Source organism: Atractosteus spatula, chromosome 5, assembly GCF_055471065.1.
Source record: "Atractosteus spatula isolate fAtrSpa1 chromosome 5, fAtrSpa1.hap1, whole genome shotgun sequence".
Taxonomy (NCBI): Eukaryota; Metazoa; Chordata; class Actinopteri; order Semionotiformes; family Lepisosteidae; genus Atractosteus; species Atractosteus spatula.
The window spans coordinates 25,707,405-25,731,387 of record NC_142710.1 but is presented as its reverse complement, the minus strand read 5'-3'; the positions used below and the strand labels follow the sequence as shown (position 1 = coordinate 25,731,387).

The window sequence follows — 23,983 nt, the reverse complement described above, 5'->3', positions numbered from 1 at the left end:
CTTCAAAAGCTCCCCTTCAGAGAGTGGCTTGCTTTGTTTAGCAATTTTATATGCAGGCAGGTAGCTTGCCTTTGTGCTGGCCTCTTGGATAGTAGAAGGCCAAAAAAATACATTTTGTTGAGCCTGTAAACTAGCGGCTAGTTTGGAAGATCTATTAGCCCGCTCCTCGCATGACAGATTGCTAGCATAGTATGTTCGGTAGAAAAATGCCAACTGAGATTGTATTCTTTGAACACTGTGACACTTTCCTTACAAATTTAACATATAGCCTTTGTTCCAACCTATGTAAAAACGTATTCTGCAGCTCATTCTTTGTTGAACACTCTGCATTCACTGTCAACTTTCTGCTTCCTCAATCCGCTCAATTTGGCGCAGGTTCCCTCACAGTACGATGGACCCACTCTGACTGGTGAATCAAATTGGTAAAGCAGGGTTTCCCAAACTTTCTGGGTCCATGCCTCCCTTGAGCTGTCAAATATTCCACATGCCTCCCTTGTGTCAAAAATAAGTTCTATGGTAGTGCGATATTTTACAAAAGATTATGAATTTGAAAAGGAAATGATGGGTCAAAGTAAAAACAATCCAATTTTTATTATTTTTAATCATTTTCAAAGCCAAAAATCTTGATCAAAATAGTAAAAATATCTTTGTAAAATGCGAACAAAATGACTTAGAAAAAGTAAAAATTTAAAAATGTTTTTTAAAAAGGGGGAGAAATACAACTTTTTGTTTGTGCCTCTTAATAAGTAGGAGGGCTTGTTTAATAAATTATGTTAACATAATTCACCAAAAATACTGGGTGGTATTTTTGAAATGGCAACATGCATTTCCTTCTCAACATTGACTCTTGATCTGAACTTGGATTTGATAACTGCAATTGGTAGGAAACTGCAAAGGGAAGCAGAATTCACAGAGCTCTGTTGCTTATTCCTTGGTACTCCAATAGTATGAGGTTTCTTGCACTGTGCTACTCGGTACGCAACTTTGTATGATGAAAGAAGAACTTTGCTGGGGACTGTAGTTTGGTTAGAAAAAGCAGTTTTCTGTTCATTCATTTAACTTGCTCGAAAAATACTCACGAGGCTTACTTATCAAACTACTGTGAACAATTTCCAAATGACGTTTTAATTTATTGGGTAGAAAGCTCTCAGCAGCCAACACTTTAAGGCAGACAACACACTGGGGACATTCTTCAGTGTCCACAATTGTGCATGTGAAATCGAAATAAAAAAACTGTCGTCATACTTTCTGTATTTGTGTTTCCGTTTCTTTTTAGAACTAGACTCCTTGTTTTTCACGTTTTTTACTCATATTTAAAAACCTCTCAAATGTGATTTTGTAACAAAAAACTCACAAAATGACCACTCGTTGAAACGTGAAACACCAAAGCTGAGGTCAACTGGTATGCTGCTTACAGACTGCCAACTCTTGTGGCCAGTGTCATGTGACACAATCTAGTACCTTCAAATCCTTCAAAGGGTTTTGCTCGTAATATAATTTTTCTTTGACTGGCTATACCTGAGACACCCCTGACCGACAATGGCGCCTCCCCAAGGTGGCGCGATGCACAGATTGGAATCACCGTGGTAAAGCTATCAAATGGCACAAATAATGAAAGTTAAGAAAAAACAACACCAAACCAAGTGGAATATGGCGAATATTGACTAATTTATTTCTGACTTCAAGGGCCGGTTAAAACTGGATACCCACAGGTGTTCTAGATACAGCTCATAATTATCTACTGAACCTTTATCCATTTCTGGAGCTAGTGGGAAAACAGATTTATTTCACATACCTTTTTAAGTCTCTTAGCAAGAGATATAAGTTTTAGATTTATTCTAATTAAATTTCACCGAAGAGAATTAAGACTATCGTTGCTCAGCATCTGTAAAGCAGTAATCTAACAAAGAGAAACTACTCCCAAAACAGGGTAAAGATATTCTTCAGATTTTTCAGACCTGTAGAAATCTATCTGCCATTAGTACTCCCATGAATCCAGCTGCTATACTGTCTGCCAATGCATCAGTTATGTATGACAATAAGAAACGTTGGACTTCAGTATAGTTTAATGTTTTTCACCACACTAAGAATATTAAGAATGAGCACTCAAGAACATCTGAAGTGGAAAATGTTAATATTAAAGTATTTCATTGCTTCTTGCCTTAAATATTCAACACCTGTTGAATGTGTGTTACTGGCAAACTTTAAAATTGAAAAATGATTTAGCTTTTGATAACCGATGATAGCCCACCAGCAAGCAGCACAACGAACCTGTGAAAAGAGACTGACATACAATAAACCAGAAAATATGGTGTTATCCTGCATGACTGTATCCCACTTGCTCCTGAAATTTGCTGGGATGAAAAAACAAAACCAGAGCATATTCTCCAAGAATTCTACATTAACGTAATTGAAGGCCTCAAGTTTCCTGCATAAACATGACCATAAAGTAGAGAATAGCAGTTTGTGGTTGAAGGTAAAAAAAAATCAGCTTCCATTACTGGAAAACAAATTTAGAGACATTGCATGCCTAAATATTTTTAAATATCCTAAATATTTCACATTGATGAAATCCTTATTAACATATGCAGCTACCTAAGCAGAACAGATAACTGCTCCTGTATAGCTATTTTCTATCTAAATCTAATGAACAGGTCAATTCATCATGTTTTGATGAGATAATCAAGAAAAGCTAAAGATCAGATACATAACAGTTTAAGATACCTTTGTACATAACCTTTAAATTTAGATTAATTAGCATGGTCTCCTATATAAATAGCCTTCTCCTTCATTTAGGCACTGCACATACTAAATTATATTAAAAAAATCTATCAAGAGTTTGTCTGACAATGTTCTTTACTATTCTCATGTGGCACGGAGTCCTACTTTTTATATGCAAAACTAAAAGCAAACTAATATACATTAACAATAGTTCTTAAATTAAACCAAAACATGCAAAAAGCTTAACATTTATCCTCAAAAAGATGTTATGTATAATTTTCATTTAAATGTAAACAATACCATTTCCATTGTAAAACACTTCAATAAATTCTAGGTACTTACAAAACATTTCAGTGTTCTGAGTAGTTTGAACCACCTACTTCCCAGGTGCATATTTCTATACCACATTGTGGGATCCCTCCCACATTTACACACCAACATCTTGAAATGCTGGGAAACACCTTTAGGTAATTACAGAAACTCACAAACTAAAAAATTAAAATTACCTTTAGCGAAAATCTAATATTTAATTATGGTATTATCCTACCCAAATCTTATTTCAGTGAACATAAATAATCATTTCAGGATTTTCATTTACTTATATACACTGGCTTAGAACTTCCTTTTCAGGAAGCAAAAATGCAACAGACATCTCCTTTTCACAGGCCAATCAGCACAGGGAAAGCTCTACTCACCCGCTTGGGGCCACTGAATATTTTCCTAGTGCTTTCCTTGGATTTATCCGACTGTTTCTGTTTCTTTGTCATTTCGGACACAGTTGGGAAGGGATCATCTAGGAATTCAAGACAGTCTGAAAGGCAATATTGCTTATTAGAGACAGAGGAAAAATACAGTGGCCTCTCTAGGATAAACGGAAGGCTGGTTTTCCATAGTGTTAGCATTATCCCGATCACAGATTACACAAAACAAAAACAAGGAATTAGAAACAGAATGAACTCTAGGGGAATAAGAAACAAGCAAAGAGAGGATCTGTAAAGGTACTGGATGGAATGTTACATAATGGGAAAACCACCACAACTCACATTGATCAGATATAATGTTAAGATATTTTTCAAAACTATCATCTGTCAGTATAATCAGCATTCCCCAAGCAGCAGTATAAAATTGAAGACTGCCAGGACACGCTAGGCCAAAGACAGCCAGGACTGTTCTTGAAAATGTAATACCATATATAGCACACATATACAGTATATGTAATCATATAATACAAACTCCTGGGACACTGCAATTGCAAAAATGCCTCCAGTGACAGCGAGACTGTCACTGCCCCATGACTCACCTGTAAGAAAATGTAGAGTGTACAGCAAATGGTTCTCAGAGATAGGAAACAAAGAAATTGTGCACAGGTCTTTGCTCTCTCCATATGTCACAGGGGTAGTAGCAGTTAGTCTAACTGACAAATTGATAAGCAATTTGTCTACACGGACTGAATGAATTTAAACTGAATTTTTTTTGTATTCTAAAAAATACACACGCAAATAAACGGAATACGGTATTGGTATAGTGTTCTAAAAAGGTGTTTCTCCAACTGGATCCATTATACTTTCCTTGCTCCATTATCTGTCTTGGAAACATATATTGTACAATACTGAAGGGATTCTGGGGTGGTCTGTAACAAATAATAGCTTAGTCAAGGATAAAGCTTTATTGGATGCAAGTGACTGATTTTTTGAATGAAAATGATCAGACTACATAAGCAAGTTTGAAACATACTGGACAAAACACGACAATATTCAAAATGGAGCCACTGTTCCTCAAAACATTGACGATGTGACAAGTTGTAATCCACCTTGTTTTCCCATCTCTGTTCACCAGTACTTTTCCTCACTTAAATCTATTTCAGCCACTAGAGGGCTTACTTGTTAAAGTTTATTTTTAAAATCCAAATCTGAGGTCACCTACTACAGCTCAACCCAGATACACTTGACTGCAAAATGCTCTTAAAATGTTTGACAGTCATAAGCAAAGTTTAAAGACAAATTCTATTTAAATATAAGAGTTATTAACTCTTCATGACAAAAACTGAGCACTCCTTTACAGATTGTAAGCAGATCTGCCTAAATAACATTAAACTTTGTAATTCTTAAACAGGCTCTCATTCGACACACAGGAGTGCTTCCTGACCTGTAATGGTGCTTGCTTGACTGTCCTGTGAGTCATTCTCTTTGGACTCTGAAGGCTGGGAGCAGGGCGAGTTCACAGACATAGCTGCTGCTGCTGCTGCTGCTGCTGCCTTCCTCTTTGCCTTTCTCTTCTCTGCTGCCTGTGATTCCTCTTCTTCCTCACTGTCACTCTCACTGAGGTCATCAAAGCCGAAGTACTTGATTTTGTAATTGGTGCTACCTGAGGCAGTAGTGTCCCCATCCATTCCCTGACCTTCACTCTCATCATCAAAACCAAAAAATTCCAGCTTGGTTTCTTTTTTAGACTTGGTTTGGGCAGGCCGGAACCTGGATTAAACATGGAAAAGAAGACTTTTTATTGCTTAGAGATTTTGGTTGACAACAAATGAGAGAAATAAATAACAGACTTTGAATATAGATTTGTACAATATATAATTAATAAACACAAGCAGTATTCAAAACAAGTGCTTAAAGCAACATTTAAGACTGTTTAATTTACTTATTTGTCTTGAGTATAGAACCCAAGGTTTCCATAATCCCTTGGAGTGGGAACTGACATGCACAAGTGTTTTATAGCATTACAAAAATACCTTTCTCAGTTAACAGAAGAATCTCACTTTGTCACACATACATAAGCATTTAAGGTTGCTTGTTAAGTAATAATGTAAGACTCGACCATTCAGTGGCAAAGCAGGCAATGACCTGAAACTTAAATGGGCACCCAGAGAGCAACAGCTCACAGCTAGCAGACAGGAAACTGTTCAAAAGATATCACGCCTGACTCCTCTGTTATGCCAAAATTAGAATTTTGGAATTAAATGGTTTCCCTCATGGCCCAGTTTAACAAAATGTAATACTCAATAATAATAAAGCTGGTTCAAACAATTAATATTCTGATATGTTTTTAAATGAAAAAACATGTTTTAAATTTGTTTCAAATTAGTTATGGCATAAAAAAGTAGTTTTAAAGAACTTAAGTTTCAAAGAATTACCTTGTTAAAAAAGGGAGCAGTACCTATCTATGGTGTTTATTTTATAAATGAATGGTATTTTTCCTATTATTCTATGCTTACACCTTAAACACCATAGACTCACAAACAGCTGACCTTAATTTACTTTAAAATGAACTACCTACATCACAAACATAAATCCACAGTTCTTTTGAACAGCTATACTCACAACTCTGAATGAACATTCTTACACAATTGCAAATCTACTGTTCAAAAAAATTAAAAATGTTAAATGTTCACAAATCTTAAATCTAAGCTAGTGTAAAAAAAACAAACCTGGCAGGCTTGGTGGTGGCAATTTCCGTTTTCTTCCTCAGCCGGCCAGCCTCTCCCAGGTCAGCAGGAGTGGTGGTGGTGAACTCATCCATGCTCCTCTCCATGGAGTCCTGGATAGTGACGTTGCACACAGACAAGCAGGATGGGTGCAGCACAGTATAGTCTCTCGTTCTACCTCTGCCAGTGCTAGTAGTTTTCCCGTCAGCGTTCCCAGCCACGCTGTTGGTCCTGAGTGAGGTCTGGGCACTTCTGTCAGAGTTGCCCAGTTGGGAGGACTGCTTACCCTTGTTGGGTCGGTGGTATGTCCGACAGACAGAAGGCCTGAGAAGAGTGTGGGAATGGTCTTCAGATTCAGATGACTCCCTAGGGACATCACAATCCCCTCCACCTGCCTCATCACTTTTAGACTTTTGAGAAAAGTCACTGTCTGGTTCAGAAGCAGGATCATCCACACTGCCATCCCCTTTTGCCTCGCTGCCCTGCCCATAGTTAGAGGTCCAGACTGAGTGCTTGCTCTTAGTCTCCGAGCTGGGGGAGTCAGACCTCAAGCCCAGGACAGGGCTCCAACTATCTAACAAGTCCTTGGTCTCGGTCTTCAGGGCAGTAGTCAGAGAACTGGGCGTCTGGTCGCGCTCTGATGCATTTTTGTACCAGGAGTAGCTGTTCTTTTCGGTGCCTTCATCAGACCATATCTGTGTTGTCTTGCCTGAAAGAGAAGGAGTGCATATGAAAGTGATCAGCTTTTAATTAGAATTGAGTCCCTGAAGAAACACTTAAGTGTAGAAAAGAAACCTAAAAAGCATAAAGCACAACAATTAAGATTCCTTGAGGTATAGGTTTGAGGTTACAGATTCTCACATTTGTCAAGCAAAACATCCAAAAGAATTTATGAATATTTAATACTGCAATTAGCACCCAAGCAAAAAATGAGAAAAACTTCCTTACAGACCCAGGAAAAAAAAAACAAAATTCATTTACATACACAGGTGATTGCAGATACGTTAATCAAATGTTTGCTCTGTATGATGGTATACTGCAATGTAACAAAAATTCCTACGTAATCATGTTTATTACCTGAACACAAAAATTAGAACTTTTTTTTATTTAATTAACTGTCAGAAGCAGACAAACTCAAGAGCAAGTGGCAAACCCCTCTATTAGTGGTTAAAAGAAAGACTTATGAAGAGCACACAGCTGAACCTGCATTTTATCCGTTTACAAAAACAGAGGTTTGGAACCTCTAATTTTAGTGTGCTTCACTCAAGACCACAAGCTGAAAAATCAAGGCCAGAATATCGCATTTGGTGCGAGACAAGATTTCTTGCACACAGTAAAATCTTAGCACCACAAAGTTTAGAGTATCCACTCTGAATAAACCTGTGATATTTACAATTAAAATGAGGAGACGGCAATAAGCACATAACACTCGTTTAAATTTATAGTCCAAACATGAAAAGCAATTAATTTTCCCGGCTCTGTCTACCATTCAAAGGTTAATATTAAAGTGCTGTTTTTACATAAACCCATAAAGCACGGTTTGTATCCATATTAATTTTAACAGATGTGGAATTAGGCTGAGTCACAGAAGTTGATTTGATTAAATCACTGTTTTACAAAAACGACATTGCAAAAAAGCACCAAGCCTGTTGCCTCAAGTCATGCCTGTTGCACAACCATAAAGTCAAGAAAATCACACCCACTTGGTACTCCTAGTGAGACTCGCCATTATTCTTACTTTGAAAGAGGATCTGAAAGCAACGCTTGTATACAGCAAAAATAAATGTCTCTTTTAAGCTTATATAAAACAAGAAAGGTATCACGCTTCACTTCTCTAAACATCTCAAAACAGGTGAGAAACAAGCATATACAATTTAATTTTTAATGTACTGTATTTTCTTTCATGAAGTTTTATCAATATCATATAAACAAAAACTCAGAAGAACAGAGGTCTACTCTAAACTATACACAAGATATTAAATTGAGCACACCATAGCAATCTTTTGAAAATGAAAAGTTCAAACTATTTTACAATGGTTTTATCAGCAAGGTTTTAATTTAAACCATCCTACAAAAAGCATCAAGTGAGCTCTCCTAAAAGTACTTGAGAATCAAGATTATGTCACACAGAAAAAAAAGATACAGAAGTTAAATGATTAAATGTTTTGGCGGCATACACAGTGCTTTTAACAACACTGAGAGAATTTTTTTCTTTCTAACGCAGCCTACGTTACGCCAGCACAGAAACACCATACCAGATTCTGCATCTCGTAGATAGGCACACATACATTTCTGTTTTTGCTTTTATTTATCACAGATAAAAGCACTTAAGCTCCTAACCACATTTTTACAACACTGAAGCAAGATGGGTGTAGGCTGATTTAAACACATTTGAAAAGAGTATGCATGTTACTCAGTTTACAAGATCATTATGTGGCGGAGGCATACAGCACCAAGCCCCATCTGCAAGAACAGCAACATACTGACAATTTTCACACTACTGCGTCATCCATAGCACCTTCAGAAAGACCATTAATTTCCCTGCTTTTCAACACTACTTTGCCATTTTCAAAAGCTTTCTATTATCATTTTAGGTTATTTGAAATGCAACACTTACTGGCAGCCTATCCACAATCTAAGAATGTGATTCCTAAGCAGAGAAACTAGTGATCACCTTATTTTATTACATTTAATGCTCAATAAATTTTAAAAAAAGATTCAGAAAGTAGATTTCCAACTACTCATATTAAATGATTTATGACATGTAAGAACAAAGAACAAATCTCAGGATACAGGTTTCAGCCATCAGCATATTACAATTGTTGCTCAGGTCTAGAGCTACTGCTGCCTGCCAGCCTTTGTTTTTTAGCTTCCCTCTGTCATTTTTGTGATGGCACGCTGTTTGAGATGTCAGGGACTGGAAAAAAGACTAACTTCTCTCAGGTCTTAACTGGTGAGAATTAAAATCTCCTGAGTTACCTAAAATAGTCTATCTGTTCATGCACTGAATGGAGCATTCAAAACTGAGATGGTGGCAGCGAGCCCACAGATTGCTGAGATAAGCATCAACAAACTCAGATGTCAATTGGTCAAAATGATTTTGAAAATAGTCATGGTCAAGGATGAACAAGGAACACAAATACTCACACAGTGCAATGGGAGTGCATTGAATTTAAAACTACCATAGTGTAGGACTGCTCCTGTCATAACATCTGCATCATGGGTTTATCAAAAGGAACTAAGCAGAACAAGGTACTTGGAATGTTAAAAAAAATAATTCCTGTATTGTTTCTACCTTTGGGACACTGGGATTGGGAGATGAAGACGGCAAAACCTATCTCAACTGTTCTTGTGGAAAACATGACAACCCCCATTATTTTCATACTTCTCCACTACACTGACCAACTGCAATGCCCAATCCACTCCACCTAGAGGTCTCTGCTGCATTTGTACCCAGATTACAGGTGCCATTTCAGGAGTAACAAACAGTACAAGAGAGAATGGCATCCAGACTTTTTTTTTATCCTGCAAAGCAAAAAACACTTCATGCTAGGGCACCAGTTTCTGTTTATTTTTGCATAGAAAAGAGCTCATTAACTATAAAGTGTTCGCTTCCTCAGATCCGACATCGGTACTTATCCTTTGACTGAAGGGCTTTGCAGAAGTCAAAATGGACATTTTGCCAATAGAAAAACAGCATTTCTCCAGTGTTGTCCAATCGTATGTTAGAAAGGTGGGCTTACTCAGTGCAGTGACAGTAGAGTGCAGAAAACGAGCACCTAGTTAAATATTTAGGGGGTCCAATAATTAATCAGGTAATGAACCCATGAAAGATACATTTAAGTGTCTTGCACAATTTAGATTTTTGCATATAAACGTTCAAAATGAAGAAATATGTAAATTTTAGTTTTCAAACTGTTTTCAAGCAAAAATGTTTTAAAAAGTATCAGAAAGGCAGAAATATTCATGTGCGAGATCTGTGGCTTAATAGCAGCACTACAACAAAAATATTAGTGCGGACATATCTCATGATATTTCACATTATTCAGAACCTGGATTTGGTGGATAAAAGTAAATGAATAGTTTAATTTGATCGATTACACAAATATCCTACTTGTCTTGTATTCCTAACTAAATGTAAAAAAAAAAATCTATTAGTATGGTATAAAGCGAGAGGTTTTAGCCAGCAAGATGTAAATGTAGATTGTATTTTCTTTTATTTTTAATAAACCAACCACTATTTCTTTGGACTTTGAGAAGAAACTAGAGCACCCAGAGGAAACCCACATTAACAAGGGGAAAACATGCAAATTCCGTATAAATACAGTGCCATCCAGAATTATTGGCACCCTTGTTAAAGATGAGCAAAACAGACAATGGAAAAATGTCTTTGTTGTTTATCAGCTTGATCTTACAGAGAAACTGAGAGAAATCTAACCTTTCAGCGAGTTAAATATTTCAAAGAAAAAAAATCCTTATAACAAAAACATTTTTCTCAAAAACACGTGTCACAATTATTGGCACCCCTAGAAATTCCTATGAACGAAAACTAATTGACATATTCTCATTCATATTTTACCTTCTTTAAGAACACTTGAGTCTTTAGGAGCTCTTAAGTGGTCATCCATGAAAACTTCCTGTTTCACTGGGGTATAAATATCAGGTGACGGGCAGGCCAAACACTCTTAAGCATCCATCAACATGGGAAGATCAGAGAATACACAAATGAAATGAAACAAAAGGTTGCTGACCTTCATAAATCAGGCAATGGCTATACAAAAAATAGTTTCACACCTGAAAATACCCATCTCCACTATTAGGGCAATCATTAAGAAGTTTCAAACAGCTGTGAGCTGTGATGAACCTGTCTGGAAGAGGACGCAAGTGTATTTTGCCCCCATGCACAGTGACAAAGATGGATCAAGAGGCAAAACTTTCTTCAAGGATCACAGCTGGACAATGGCAGGAGTTGGTTGCATCCAGGGGTCACCAAGTCTCCAAAACTACAATTCGATGTCACCTCCATGCCAACAAACTACTGGGAAGGCTTGCCAGAAGAAATCCTTTGCTGTAGTCAAACCACAAACATAAGCACCTGGAGTTCCCTAAACATCACTAGAATTTTGATTGGAACCAGGTTCTATGGTCAGATGAGACAAAAATAGAGCTTTTTGGCAACAAACACTGTGATGGTGTGGGGCTGTATTTTCTTTCCCCAAAGGCACTGGGAATCTTGTTAGGATACATTGCATCATGGACTCCATCAAATACCAGGAGATTTTAGATAAAAATCTGGCTGCCTCTGCCAGGAGGCTAAGACTGGGTTGTGGCTGGATCTTCCAGCAAGACAACGATCCAAAGCATACCTTCAGATCCACACAAGAATGGTTCACTGACCACAGAATCAAGCTTTTGCAGTGGCCATCCCAGTCTCCTGACCTAAACCCCATTGAAAACCTGTGGGATGAGCTTAAGAGGAGAGTCCACAAGCGAGGGCCAAGGACTCTGAAGGATCTGGACAGATTTTGTATAGAGGAATGGTCTCAGATCCCTTTATATTTTATATAAGGATTTTTTCTTTGAATAATTTTACCTCATTGAAAGGTTAGATTTCTCTCATATTTTCAGTGTAAGATCAAGCTAATAAACAACAGACATTTTTCATAGCCTTTTTTGCTCATCTTTACCAAGGGTGCCAATAATATTGGAGGGCACTGTAGATCCCCAAGAATCGAGCCCAAGGCCCCAGCACTGCTATATACAGTCTCCATGCGCCCACATATGTAGCAAATGCTTGAATCAAACTCCACTCAGGGAATCCCCCCCCTCCCATTTGTTCATTCTTAATACACACTTCCTAGATCTGTTTTTTACTCACATTTTACTTTCTGAAATGCATGGCTATGGGGTCATTTGAGGGAAGATGTTGTTCAACCAATGCATAATCTGCTGCATTTCAGGGGCAATATATAAAGGGATTTTGGGATTTCTGCTTCACATTTATGTCACTTATGACATTGCAGCAGATTTCCAGTTACAAATTGGCACAGGTGCCGACTTATTTTTGCCTAAGAGGATCAGAAGATGAACAAAGACATTTCCTTCTTTCACTTAAAAAAAAAACATCCAGGGATAACCCTTGGATAAAGTGGTTAATCGTTTAACAGAAATTAATACAAAAATGAAAACAACCATCTTTGCAGCAACCTTCCATTATATAAAGGACACTGAAGCTGAAAGGGGTACCATCTTTACAATGTTAATGCATGTCTTGCATGTGTTTCAACAAAAAAATAAAAATAGCTTAGAGTGCCAACTGCTGCGCAATGCAAGCTTGATTTGTTGTCACCTAAACTTTTCTTATGTTCCAGTTTGGTAACTGAAAAGCATTTAATTATTTACAATATACTTAAGAGGCTGGAAGTTAAAGATCCATCTTGTTGAGCTGAGCTATAGGTTTCACAAAAAAAATTCAGTCTTTATTACATTTTGTGAACCAGGGATATTAATTTTCTACCTAAACCGATAAACACTTTTTATGGCAGGCTGCCTCTCCTTCAGGTGAAATTAACCACTGGTCTGTGCACCTTTGGTCTTTATTAGCTCAGGGGTTGATAGCTGGTTACAGCAGCAGCAGCATGTTGTACTTCTGCTCTGATGTTAGCTCCTGTTACAGATCACTGCAGAATTCCCTTGATTACAAATTAAGCTCTTGTTAACAAACCTTTATCTCACCACACATGCTTAAAAATGTGATCTAGCTTCCAAGAGTAACCATAGAAACACTCCCAAGCAATTTTGAACCACCTTATATCCAAAACAGCATACTGAAATGTCACATTTTACAAAATAACTTAAAAATATCTACTTATTTTTGAATTGTAAATCATTTTGTAGATTTCTGACATACTGTCATGTGCATGACATTCTGTAAATAATTGCATTGGGTGAATTTTCTGACTTCTAAGAGCGTTTGTCCACGTATATGGACAGTACTTCAAAATTGGGTGCAAAATTAAAAACTGACAGATACGTCTGTTAAGTAATTTCTGCAGTGTAGTTCATTTAGTGCAATTATAACTTACAAATGAACTAGGACAGTGGTTCTCAAACTGTGGTACGCGTACCTGCAGTGGTACGCCAAATGACCCTGGAACTGTGTTGTGTGCGCTGAAAAATCGGGACGGGTTTTCATATTTTGTATTTTAAGACGTGTCGAATACGCAGCCTACGTACTACGATACAGTGCACGCTGATACTTCAGTGGACACGAGATATTCTGTAATTCTATACCACTCTATAGAAATGCGTGCTACGGACGCAAGTGACCAATTGTATTTAAAAAAAGCTACTGTATCTCCAGCAAATAGGGAGGTAAGAGAATGTGCGTGATTTTGGAACAATGCCAACGTTGTAAACACAGGAATGCATAGAAATACGTGCTACGAACGCTGGTAATCTTGTGAGCACAGGAAAGCGTGATAGATAACAGAAAATTATTTAAGAACTGTTCTATGTTAATTTGAGAAAAATACACCGAGCGTCTCTGTTTCGCTCCCATGCACATGAAATAAAAACTTAAAAACGGAAACGTGGAAAAATACAAACTTGCGGATTGCTAAAGCAGGTTAGCCACACTATTAGGTGTGGAGAAAAAGGTGCAGAACAGCTCAACTTGCTGTCCCCCCCCCCGAAAGACACAGTCATTAATAGAATTATTGAAATGAAGTATTATATCGAAAGTACGCTGATAGAGCGCGTTAAGATGAGCAGATATTTTTCACTGCAATTAGATGAGTCAGTAGTCGATTTGGCCAATTTGCTCGTTTACGTTAGATACGGGTTTGAGGGTATGTCCCGTGAGGACTTTCTGTTCTGTAAACCGCTACCAACAGGAACTACAGAAGAGCACATATTTCAGCTTCTGAATGAATTTATCGAAGAGAATGGCATCGACTGGATAAAATGTGTCGGAGTTTGTACAGACTGTGCTAGAGCAATGACAAGCCGACATAACGGTGTAGTTGCACGAATTAGAGAGGTTGCTCCAGAAATGAGTGGATGCATTGCAACATCCACCGCGAGACCTTTGCCGTCAAGAAAATGCCTGACGATTTAAAATCTGTTAGACTCTGTTGTGAATTGTATCAAGGCTCGAAAAATCAATTCACATCTGCTTTGCTCGACTAAACAGGCTCACCCCTCTCACTGAAATGGTGCTTTTTTATTATTTTTATTTGTTGTTGTTACTGTTTTTTTTTTCTGTAAAACATTTTGAGAAGCCACCTTTAAAGGCACTACGAAGTTTATTATTATAATATTTATTATATGTATGTGTGAGTGTATTTGCACTCGTGCTCATGTTGGTCATTGAGAATTTCTGGGGTTCCTATGAGATGATGACTTGTAGGTGGTACTTGGATGCTTTGGTTGGATTAGGGGTGGTACTTGGTCCAAAAAGTTTGAGAACCACTGAACTAGGATATACAATGCACATTACAAAAATGTGTATTATTAAAAAACAGATTCTACCCATGGACACTAACCAGTCCCTCTTACTGCAATTATGCCATCACCATGTTTTGGAGAGTAAAAAACAAAATAGTAGCTGGTCACAACTTATTGAAAAAGAGCAAATAGAGCTGACCTGCTCTCTCTTGCTTGATATAGTGTATATTAATGTAAACAGATTTAAAAATTACACTTACATAAACATGAAAAAAACAGACAAGGATGATGAAAGGTAGTTGAATTAAGTTGGCATCTGTAGCTCCACAGCCAAAACATTGTGTTTCTTTTCTTCTCTGCATAGAATAAACCTTTATTTGTTCCTCTGTAGCTACACTTGAAGTACTTAAGAGCAAATGAACTCTAATCTTCCACTTAGTATAACATAAACACTGTTATTATTTGCTTAATAAAAAGGAAGAGACAGCCCTTTCTAGCTCGATAATATTCAGTGAGAACATTGGACAGGGAAGTCCAAGTCAGCACACTTTTTTCCACTGGACAGGTGGCATAGCAAGGGGACAGATATTGGATATCATTAACAGTGTTCAGGAATTTGGACTTTGGCCCATCCAGACAACAGTTTAAGTTAATTTCTAAATAGTCATCAAAATGATTCAATTTACTCAAATGCCTGATGTTTAAAGTAGCCATAACCTTAATTTTAAATATATTTAAAGCTCATTTCTAACAATCAAAACACACAAACAGGGACAAACCAAGATTTTTCCCAAAGAGATCATTATTCAGATTCTAACATGACATAATCAAATACAGTAAACAAAACAGTTTATTAAAAACATCTTTGCCATGTTTTTCTGTGAACATGTACTACGCCTAATTAAGCTACACAAATATTACAGAAAAAAAAAAACATTTGCTCACTCTCCGAAGGAGCTTCTTCTAACTGGATCAAAATAAGGGTAGCTATTATTTCATAACCAGCCCTCAAAACAAATGTCAGGGCTTTTAATGCTCTGGTGGGCTTACATATACTCATTGTGTGCAGAATCAAATACAGGATCATGTTCTTTACTCAACAGAATAAGTACTTGATAATTTAATTAGTTAATTTTCTAACACATTGGGACATTGACTTCTATAAGTCAACTGATTTTGCTGCAAAATAGCACTCCTTAATATACTGTGTACACAGTACACTATTTTAAACTAGAAGACATGGGAATGTTGTTTTATCCATTTACCAAAACAGGCCTACAACTGTGAATGTCAAAAACATTCAGAATTTGTAAATTATTTATAAAATAATTTAATGGGATTTGTATCACAAAAAAATTAAAATAAATGAGAAAAACAATGCATTATAATTTAAATAGAAAAGAGGATCAGCACACATTTAAAATGTAAGCACAACCCTTCAGTTTCTGAACACTCAAGATCTTGAATAAGAAATGTTGGCAAGAAATTGGCTTTTTGTCTTTCATCAATTGTTTTGAGGTCATAGAGCATAAGCACGAGCCATTTCCCATTCTTAATCCATTGAGTCTAAACTGTCAGTTGGCCTTTTACTATTAAGGAACTAAACTAAAAAACTAAAGTGAGCTTGCACCCGTCCCAAAACAGCTTCCTCTAGCAGGAGAGAGTGGAAAGGAAAGAACGAATCCCCTTGACAGGGATGAAGGCTAGAAGATGTGGTTATTTTGATTGGCTTTATAGCAAACTTGGTTCAAATTCTTACTGGTCAATTTAACCATCTCCCAGCTGGAAAGAGACACAAATACAACTTGCATGCATGCTTATCCAAACAAGACAATCCTGTATTTTCTCCTAATCATGATTTGATACCACAGACAAGTAAACAGAATACAAATTGTTTAGATACTGGATAAAACATACAAGAGGAAAGACACTAATTATTCATATTTAACAACTGTTAAAAAGATGCATTTTACAATGGTCTCACCTACCGGACAATAAATAACACCATTTTCACAGACACCAATAGACTGCATAGGATCCTTCAAATGCTCATTTAGCGAAACAGATGTTACGCATGTAAAACTTTGTGTAATTTATGTAATACTGTGACTGACAGCTGCATATTGTGAACATCTTGCAACGCAGTAGTGGTAATTAAACTTAAAAAATCAAAAACATTCCTAGAAAAATGACTTTTTTAAAAAAGGTTTTTTTTTAATACATTCTTAGTGACAACAACTGATCATTCAGTTACAGTTGTGAGAAATAGTTTGTGAACCCTTAGGTATTATATGGATTTCTGCATGAATAGTTCCTAAAATGTGATCTGATCTTCATCCAAGTCATAATAATAAAGACAGTCTTATTTAACAAACACACAACATTTTACATTGCCATGCCTTTACTGAACAAATAGTTTAAACAATCAAGGTCATTGATGGAAATGGTATGTGAACCCTTATATATAGTAACTAGTGGAACCTCCTTTATTGGCAATAACCTCAACCAAATGCTTTCTGCAGCTGCTGATCAGACCTGCGCAGCGGTTAGGAGGTATTTTGGCCCATTCCTCTATACAAAACTTTCAGTTCATGTATATTTCTGGGATGTCTTGCTTGAACGGCCTGCTCCAGATCATGCCACAGCATTTCAATGGGATTGAGGTCAGGACTCTGACTTGGCCATTCTAAAATATGGAATTTCTTCTTTTTGAGCCACTCTGTTGTTGAATTTACTCCTATGATTTGGATCACTGTCATGTTGCATGACATCTTTTTGTGAGTTTTAGATAACAGACAGATGCCCTGACATTCTTCTGTAGAATTTCCTGATATAACTTGTAATTCATTGGCCCCTCAGTGATTGCAAGCCATCCAGGCCCTGAGGCATCAAAGCAGCCCCACACCATTATACTCCCTCCACCATGCTTCACAGCTGGGATGAGGTTTTGGTGTACAGTTTTGCGTTTCTCCAAATAGAACGCTGTGTACATTTACCAAAAAGTTCAATATTTGTCTCATCTGTCCACAGAACATTGTTCCAGTACTGCTGTGGAAAATCCAGGTGGTCTTTAGCAAACTTGAGATGGGCAGCAATGTTTTTTTTTTGGAGAGCAGTGGTTTACTCCGTGGTAACCTCCCATGAACACCACTCTTGTTCAGGGTTTTTCTCATGGTAGACTCATGAACACAGACATTAAGTGCAAGAGATGTATGCAGATCCTTAGCCATCACCCTAAGGTTCTTTGTCACCTGTTTGAGGATTGTACGGCACGCCCACTCTACCGAGAGTAGCAACAGTGCTGAATTTCTTCCATTTGTAAACTCAGCACTGACTGTGGACTGATGGAGGCCCAAGTCTTTAGAAATCTTTTGTAACCCTTTCCAGTCTTATGAGCTTCAACAACTCTTCTTCTGAGGTTCTCTGAAATCTCTTTTGATCGGGCCATATTGCACTTCAACAGATTTCTGTTGTGAAGAGCAGGTAACCAAAACTGTGATTTTTTTATATGGCAGGGCAGGTCAAACTCACACCTGAATTGATTGGAACACTTGACTCCAATTACCCTCTTTTCAAGATATCATTATCCTAGAGGTTCACATACTTTTTCCATCAATAACCTTGATTGTTTAAACCATTAGTTCAATAAAGATATGACAATGTAAAATGTTGTGTATTGTTTGTTAAATAATTTGTCTTTATTTATTATTATGACTTAGATGAAGATCAGATCATATTTTAGGAGCCATTCATGGCATCTGATCTCGTTTTAAAAAAGCAGATCAAAAAGTCCAACATCTAGCAGATGTACAGATAAATCTGCAAGGTGAAATTCTTAAATTTGACAGAAATGCAAAAAAATGCTCATTTTTCCCCCCATATTATTCCTAAGGGCTAACAAACATTCTGCATGTTTTAACCAACAACAGGGATGCAAACTACAAAAAGTAAACACTAGCAAAGAGGTTATGCAACTTATTTTACACCAGATTACACTTTAGTAACTAAGCAAGTAAAAAAAACTATAGAATGTTACTCAAATATCTAAAATTATGGATATTCTCTCTGGACAAACTGGCAGCCACTTTGTCACTTGTAGGCAGTCTAATAGAAAGAAAGGTGTGATGGTTGCATTTTAGTTTATGAATTACAGTTGTCCGTAATAAGAATAAGTCTTCTTGTGGAACTGTGCTCATTATTCACATACAGCACAGGATCACATCAGGCCAACATCCTATTTCAAGTAGTCTGGGTTGCTCATTGGCAGGAAGGCAATACAGCACAGAAACGCTTATAATGAAAAAGGTTCAGAAAAAAGGTAGGATTTCAAATATGATTAAGAAAAACAATTAGTTGTAACTTAATTAGCCAGCTTTTGTAATGAGCAAAGAAATTTTGTTTTCATGACCCGAGAACCCAGATATCTCAGTCTCATCTCCAACATACTCACAAAACCATCACTGTAGCAATACCACCTGGAAATTAACCAAGTTTTTTTGATAATATGGCTGGGACAATGGATTGATGTATCTAATCAGCATCAATGGTTAAAATAACCATCAGTCTAGGGAGTAGGAGAGGATATATCAATTTCATTAATAGCTCTGACCTGCCAATCACAACAGCATTTTGCCACTGACATATGCATGTCAAACTGAAGAACAACAGAATAGGCATTTTTAAGTTCTATCATCATTAAACCACAATATTTACCTTGGAATGTCAGATGTAAAATGCATAAAACCTGAACTTGATGTTTCAATTTTTTACTGTATTTGCCCATAGCTACTAATTAACCAGTAAGCCTACAGCAGTTCATTAAATTATTTCCTTAATTTTATCTAATTTTTCCTCCAAGTTTTCATTTTTTTAAAATATTTTGTCAAAGTTTAGATTAATTTAAGAACAGAGCCCTTTCCATGTTTTTTTAATCCAAACTGTTATACTTCATTTTTCACAATAAGATGACAACATTAGCTTAACTATGAAAGTACAAACAAGATTAACTAGTTATTCCTGCAAATCATATGCACCTGAACTCTTTTTTAAAAAGCAGATAAAAAAGTCAGACATCTAGCAGATGTACAGATAAATCTGCAAGGTGAAAGTCTTAAATTTGACAGAAATGCAAAAACTGCTCATTTTTTCCCTTGGTCCACCAGCACTAGGTAGATGCTTTCTGACAATTTTCTTATTCATTCTCAACAAAGATGTCATGAAAATAACTCGAGCTGTAATTTAATACTTTCACTAACTTATTTTACAAACTTTAGAAACCCAACACACATTACACCAAATTTAACAATGCCAAAGACCCTAGCTCTGAGCATAATCATTATTCAGGCAGGGATTAACACGGAAGCATAGGAACTCACTGTCTTCTATATCTCTGCTGCTGTCAATCAAGAACTCATACACACTTCTCTTTTACATTGTGAGGAAAGGATGCATCATCCCTTCAAAACAATCCATCAATGCTGGGAAGAAAACCAGTCACCTGTATCCAGTGGAGAGACAATGTTGAAGTATGAAAATACAAGTGGTAAACAATTTCTTCTGAACTTCCACCTGCAGACTTGAGGTTGCTCAAACAGGTAAAAAATTTCTAAAAAATTAGTAAAGGTCTCCAAAATATAGATCACTAAAATGCTAGCGATCAAAAAGGTATTCCTTAACAGTTTTGATATATTAAATGATAAACGAGCCACTTCTACAGCAAAACTGTGAAGTAGGTTTTTAAAATGGTTGACCCATTTTTATTTAAATTAGAAATGCCAATAAATCAGCTACTGAAATCCTTCAATGAGGTTAGTATCTTGTTTTATTTTTACAAGCACAATACTTTAAGCTGTATCTCATCCATACTGATTTGTTAAATGGCCCACCTGAACTAAAAATCAAGACTCTAATGTAGCAAAAAATGCCATTTTTTTCCAGTTTACTAGACTGTAGAAACTCTAAAGCCTGGAGACAAATTTTAATATTTAATAAACCTAAACGTTTATATTTTTAAACAAATAAACAAATATATTGATAATAATGCTATAAATATTATACAACAAAATTGTCAACTGAATGTTCAGTGTAACACTGTTTTCAATACCACGCTAACATTCCTACATTTAGCATTAGACACTAACAAAATAACCAATTCTTCCAAACAAGAAGTTTAATTCTAGCTCTGCTGGTGTGTGGGCAGCCATTAAGTACATACTCTCCGTATGATGTAAAACCTGATACAGCACTGTAATCATTCATTTTACCAAAAAAGAAATACACCAGTTGGCTCCCTGGACTTCAAACCCATTTACAACCAGGCTTTAAACTAGAAATTTTAAATGAGAAAATTTTTAGATTTTAATAGCTTCCTCAAATGTTAATTCCCTTGTTCATTTAAGACACTTTGAGGCCAATTTCCCATGTGAGCAAACGCCCCATTCTAATGGATTTACTATTAAGTGGGCAGGTTGCCCAGAGCTACCCTTGAGACAACCTAAGGCATTGTTTTGTATTTTATTTACCAGTACTCTGATTTAGCTTGTTAAAGTGCTAATTGTAACTTCCACTGTACTGTCCAGGACTCTTACAAAATAGACTTAAATTACCTTAATGGGGTTTACCCTGGTTAAATAATGGTTAATACAGTATTCTGAAACAAGGAATAATAAACCTGATTGCTTATAGTGTCACATGGTTTTCAAGTACAATCAGCATCTGACCTTTAATAGAACTCTACTTGTTTGGTTGAACCTTGTTAAATTTCTAATAGGTGTCTTACAAAGGTTTGTTTCAATTGCAAACCACAACAATATGCTTCAACACTATTTATTGTTGGCAAAGCCAGAAAACAACACTTTTAAAAGGCTTTTAAAAGATTAATTTAACTTATGTCCACAAGATCTGATCTCACAGTCTGTATTCTTTATTGACATGTAACACCGTTTTACATTTTCACAATCTGAAAATTGAAAAACTACATTTCCCGAGTTGATTGTGACTAATCGAATGAAGTGTCTGCACCCTATTACAGAAAAAAAGCATACTCTGACCTGGGTTTGGAGAAACAAAAGCCAGTAAACACATTTGCTTGCCTTTAAAATGATCTACAATAAAGCATTTCCACAGGTCACCTGTAACTTAACTTAGAAAGGTAGTAGCATGAGAATTCTAATCATTACAATTCTGCAAGCTCCCCAGCCATGTTGCTGAAGGCATTACACAAGTTTTGATTAAGAAACATCTGGATGAGATCCCTTGATCAACTTGTTACTAACAACCAAACATGAAGTTACCACACCATGCCATGTGTGTTTCCTTATTCTTACCTGCAGAGGTGCTCATGCTCAAAACTCTGCTGTTGCCATCATCCGGGACCTTGTGTGTGCTCCTGTCCTTCAGCCCCTGGAGATCACGGTCAAAAACTGAGGGTGTGCAACTGGGAGCCACTGCCTCCACAGTGATAGGCTGGCTCACCCTGCTATTGGCCTCCAGCACTGACCCCAGCTTTTCCATCCTTGGGGGCTCTGTGGCGACAGCTGGAACTGGCTGCTTGACTGGAGCAGCCTTGGTCTGGGGAATGCTGCGGGAGGTGACGGGCTTAGAGTCCTCATCACTGTCAAAACCAAAGGGGTCTTCAGAGGTATCATCCTCAGTATGTCTGGCTTTTTTAGGTGCCTCTGTTACCTCAGGCTTGTAGTTGGGCCTCTTGGAGCCCAGCTGTGCCTTGAAGGTGGTTTCTCCCCATTTAGTGCTGAGTGTGGCCCGCTTGTTGGACAGGACTTCATCAAACTTTGAGTTCCCATTCCCTCCCTTCCGACTGTAGGTTTTACCAAATCTTGATGTCATTGTGACTTCTGTTTCATATTCTCTGTGGATAAAAAAGTAAAAGTCAGCAACTCAAAGTATTTTAGACTCCTCAATTAATGCATCTTACCATGCTAGAGTCCTTTAAAATGTCACAGTTTTAGTAGCACATAAAGAGAATAAAATCTCTTGATTTTCATATTTGAAATTATTTTTAAAAATACCACAGGGACATATCAAGGAATAAAAAAAAGACGATTTGACATTTAATTTAATGCTTACTATGTTAATTAGTTTCTTCACTGCCACAATAAGAGATTAACTTTTTCTGTAGTTTTCTTCTTGTGGTAGGTATTGAATTTTTAAAAGAAAATGCTGTTTGCCCAATCATTCATCAGTAAAGTATCAATCTGAAGTGGCAGGCCTGAATTTCAAAGCACATTTGCATTGGAACATCCTGCAGTTGTGATGCAAATTGCATAATATTCAGTTTTGCCATGGAAGGGCAAAAACTTACAAATGCAGAGAGAATCTCTCACAGGTAAATGGCTTCAGATAAATGTTAGGTCATCTCTTACAACATTTGTGAGAAACGAGGTGTCACAGCTTAGGTGAACATTTCCCCAGAAAAAAACAGCTCACTAAATTGCCAAAGCATATCACGTAGCTGGTGATCTGGTGACAAATGCACTTCAATATTGAAATGCTGATCCAAATTCCCACATATTCTCTTCAGGTATCTTATTCAATGTGACATTATAGAAATCGGTACACCATAAATGTTTAAATATTTCACTGTTTATCTTAAAAATACTCCACTGCATTTGGTACCCAAGCACCCTTCTCCATTTTGTTTCCAAACGTAGCAGAGAAGTTAGTTGTGCAATACTTAAAGTTTTATGATACTGGGTACGAATTTTACAATTATACATTATACAATACATGTAATGTTCAAGACCGTACAAGAGAAATGTTTCTGTTTTCCATTGTTATGTCTGGTGTAAGAAAGGAACATTTTATTTTTTTCTGGTAACTGTTTTATCCGAGATATGCAATACTAACGTGGATCACAAAAACGTGCAGGATTGTTGCATATCAGAAAAACAAAAAGAAGTAATCCACACTTCAGAAAATGTGTCAAACTGGGTAGCAATTCACATTCACAAAAGGTTATAATTTGCATTTAAGGGTGGTATCTATTTATATGGTAGTTTTTTAAGTATAAAAATCAGAATAGTACTTTCTGCTTTGTCAATAGAAAAATCTTTTTCTATCTCACTGCTGCAGCTGACAGTCTTCCCTATGGACATCTTTGGAATCATGAAACACAAGAGCGCAAAAATGGAAACTAAGAGGAAGTGCATTTAAAACTGAAAACAGAAGGTTCTTTTTATACAAAGAGTTGTGATGTCTGGAACACGCAAGCCCATAAGAGTCATGTTTCTGAAGCTGATATACTAGCTTCTGCCCAGAAAGAGCTGAAGGTGATCCTGAGATCATTAGCTACTACTAGTAGTAGCCTTCTGCTAGACAAGGTGAATTGCACCTTCTTGTTTGTAACCTCTTATATAAATTTAATAAATT

General features: G+C 36.8%; 1 protein-coding gene across 1 annotated transcript in view; it reads right to left on the bottom strand.

The window, feature by feature from the left end:
- Nucleotides 1-23,983, bottom strand: part of LOC148834817 (wings apart-like protein homolog) — a 46,509-nt gene that overhangs the window by 20,770 nt on the left and 1,756 nt on the right. The window contains exons 2-5 of the mRNA XM_088915942.1: nt 21,922-22,463; nt 6,152-6,857; nt 4,867-5,192; nt 3,417-3,532 (exon numbers count right to left, since the gene is read on the bottom strand). Of these exons, the coding sequence (XP_088772068.1) occupies nt 3,417-3,532; nt 4,867-5,192; nt 6,152-6,857; nt 21,922-22,441 (1,668 nt within the window). The 5' untranslated portion in view covers nt 22,442-22,463. The remainder of the gene's footprint in view (nt 1-3,416; nt 3,533-4,866; nt 5,193-6,151; nt 6,858-21,921; nt 22,464-23,983) is intronic.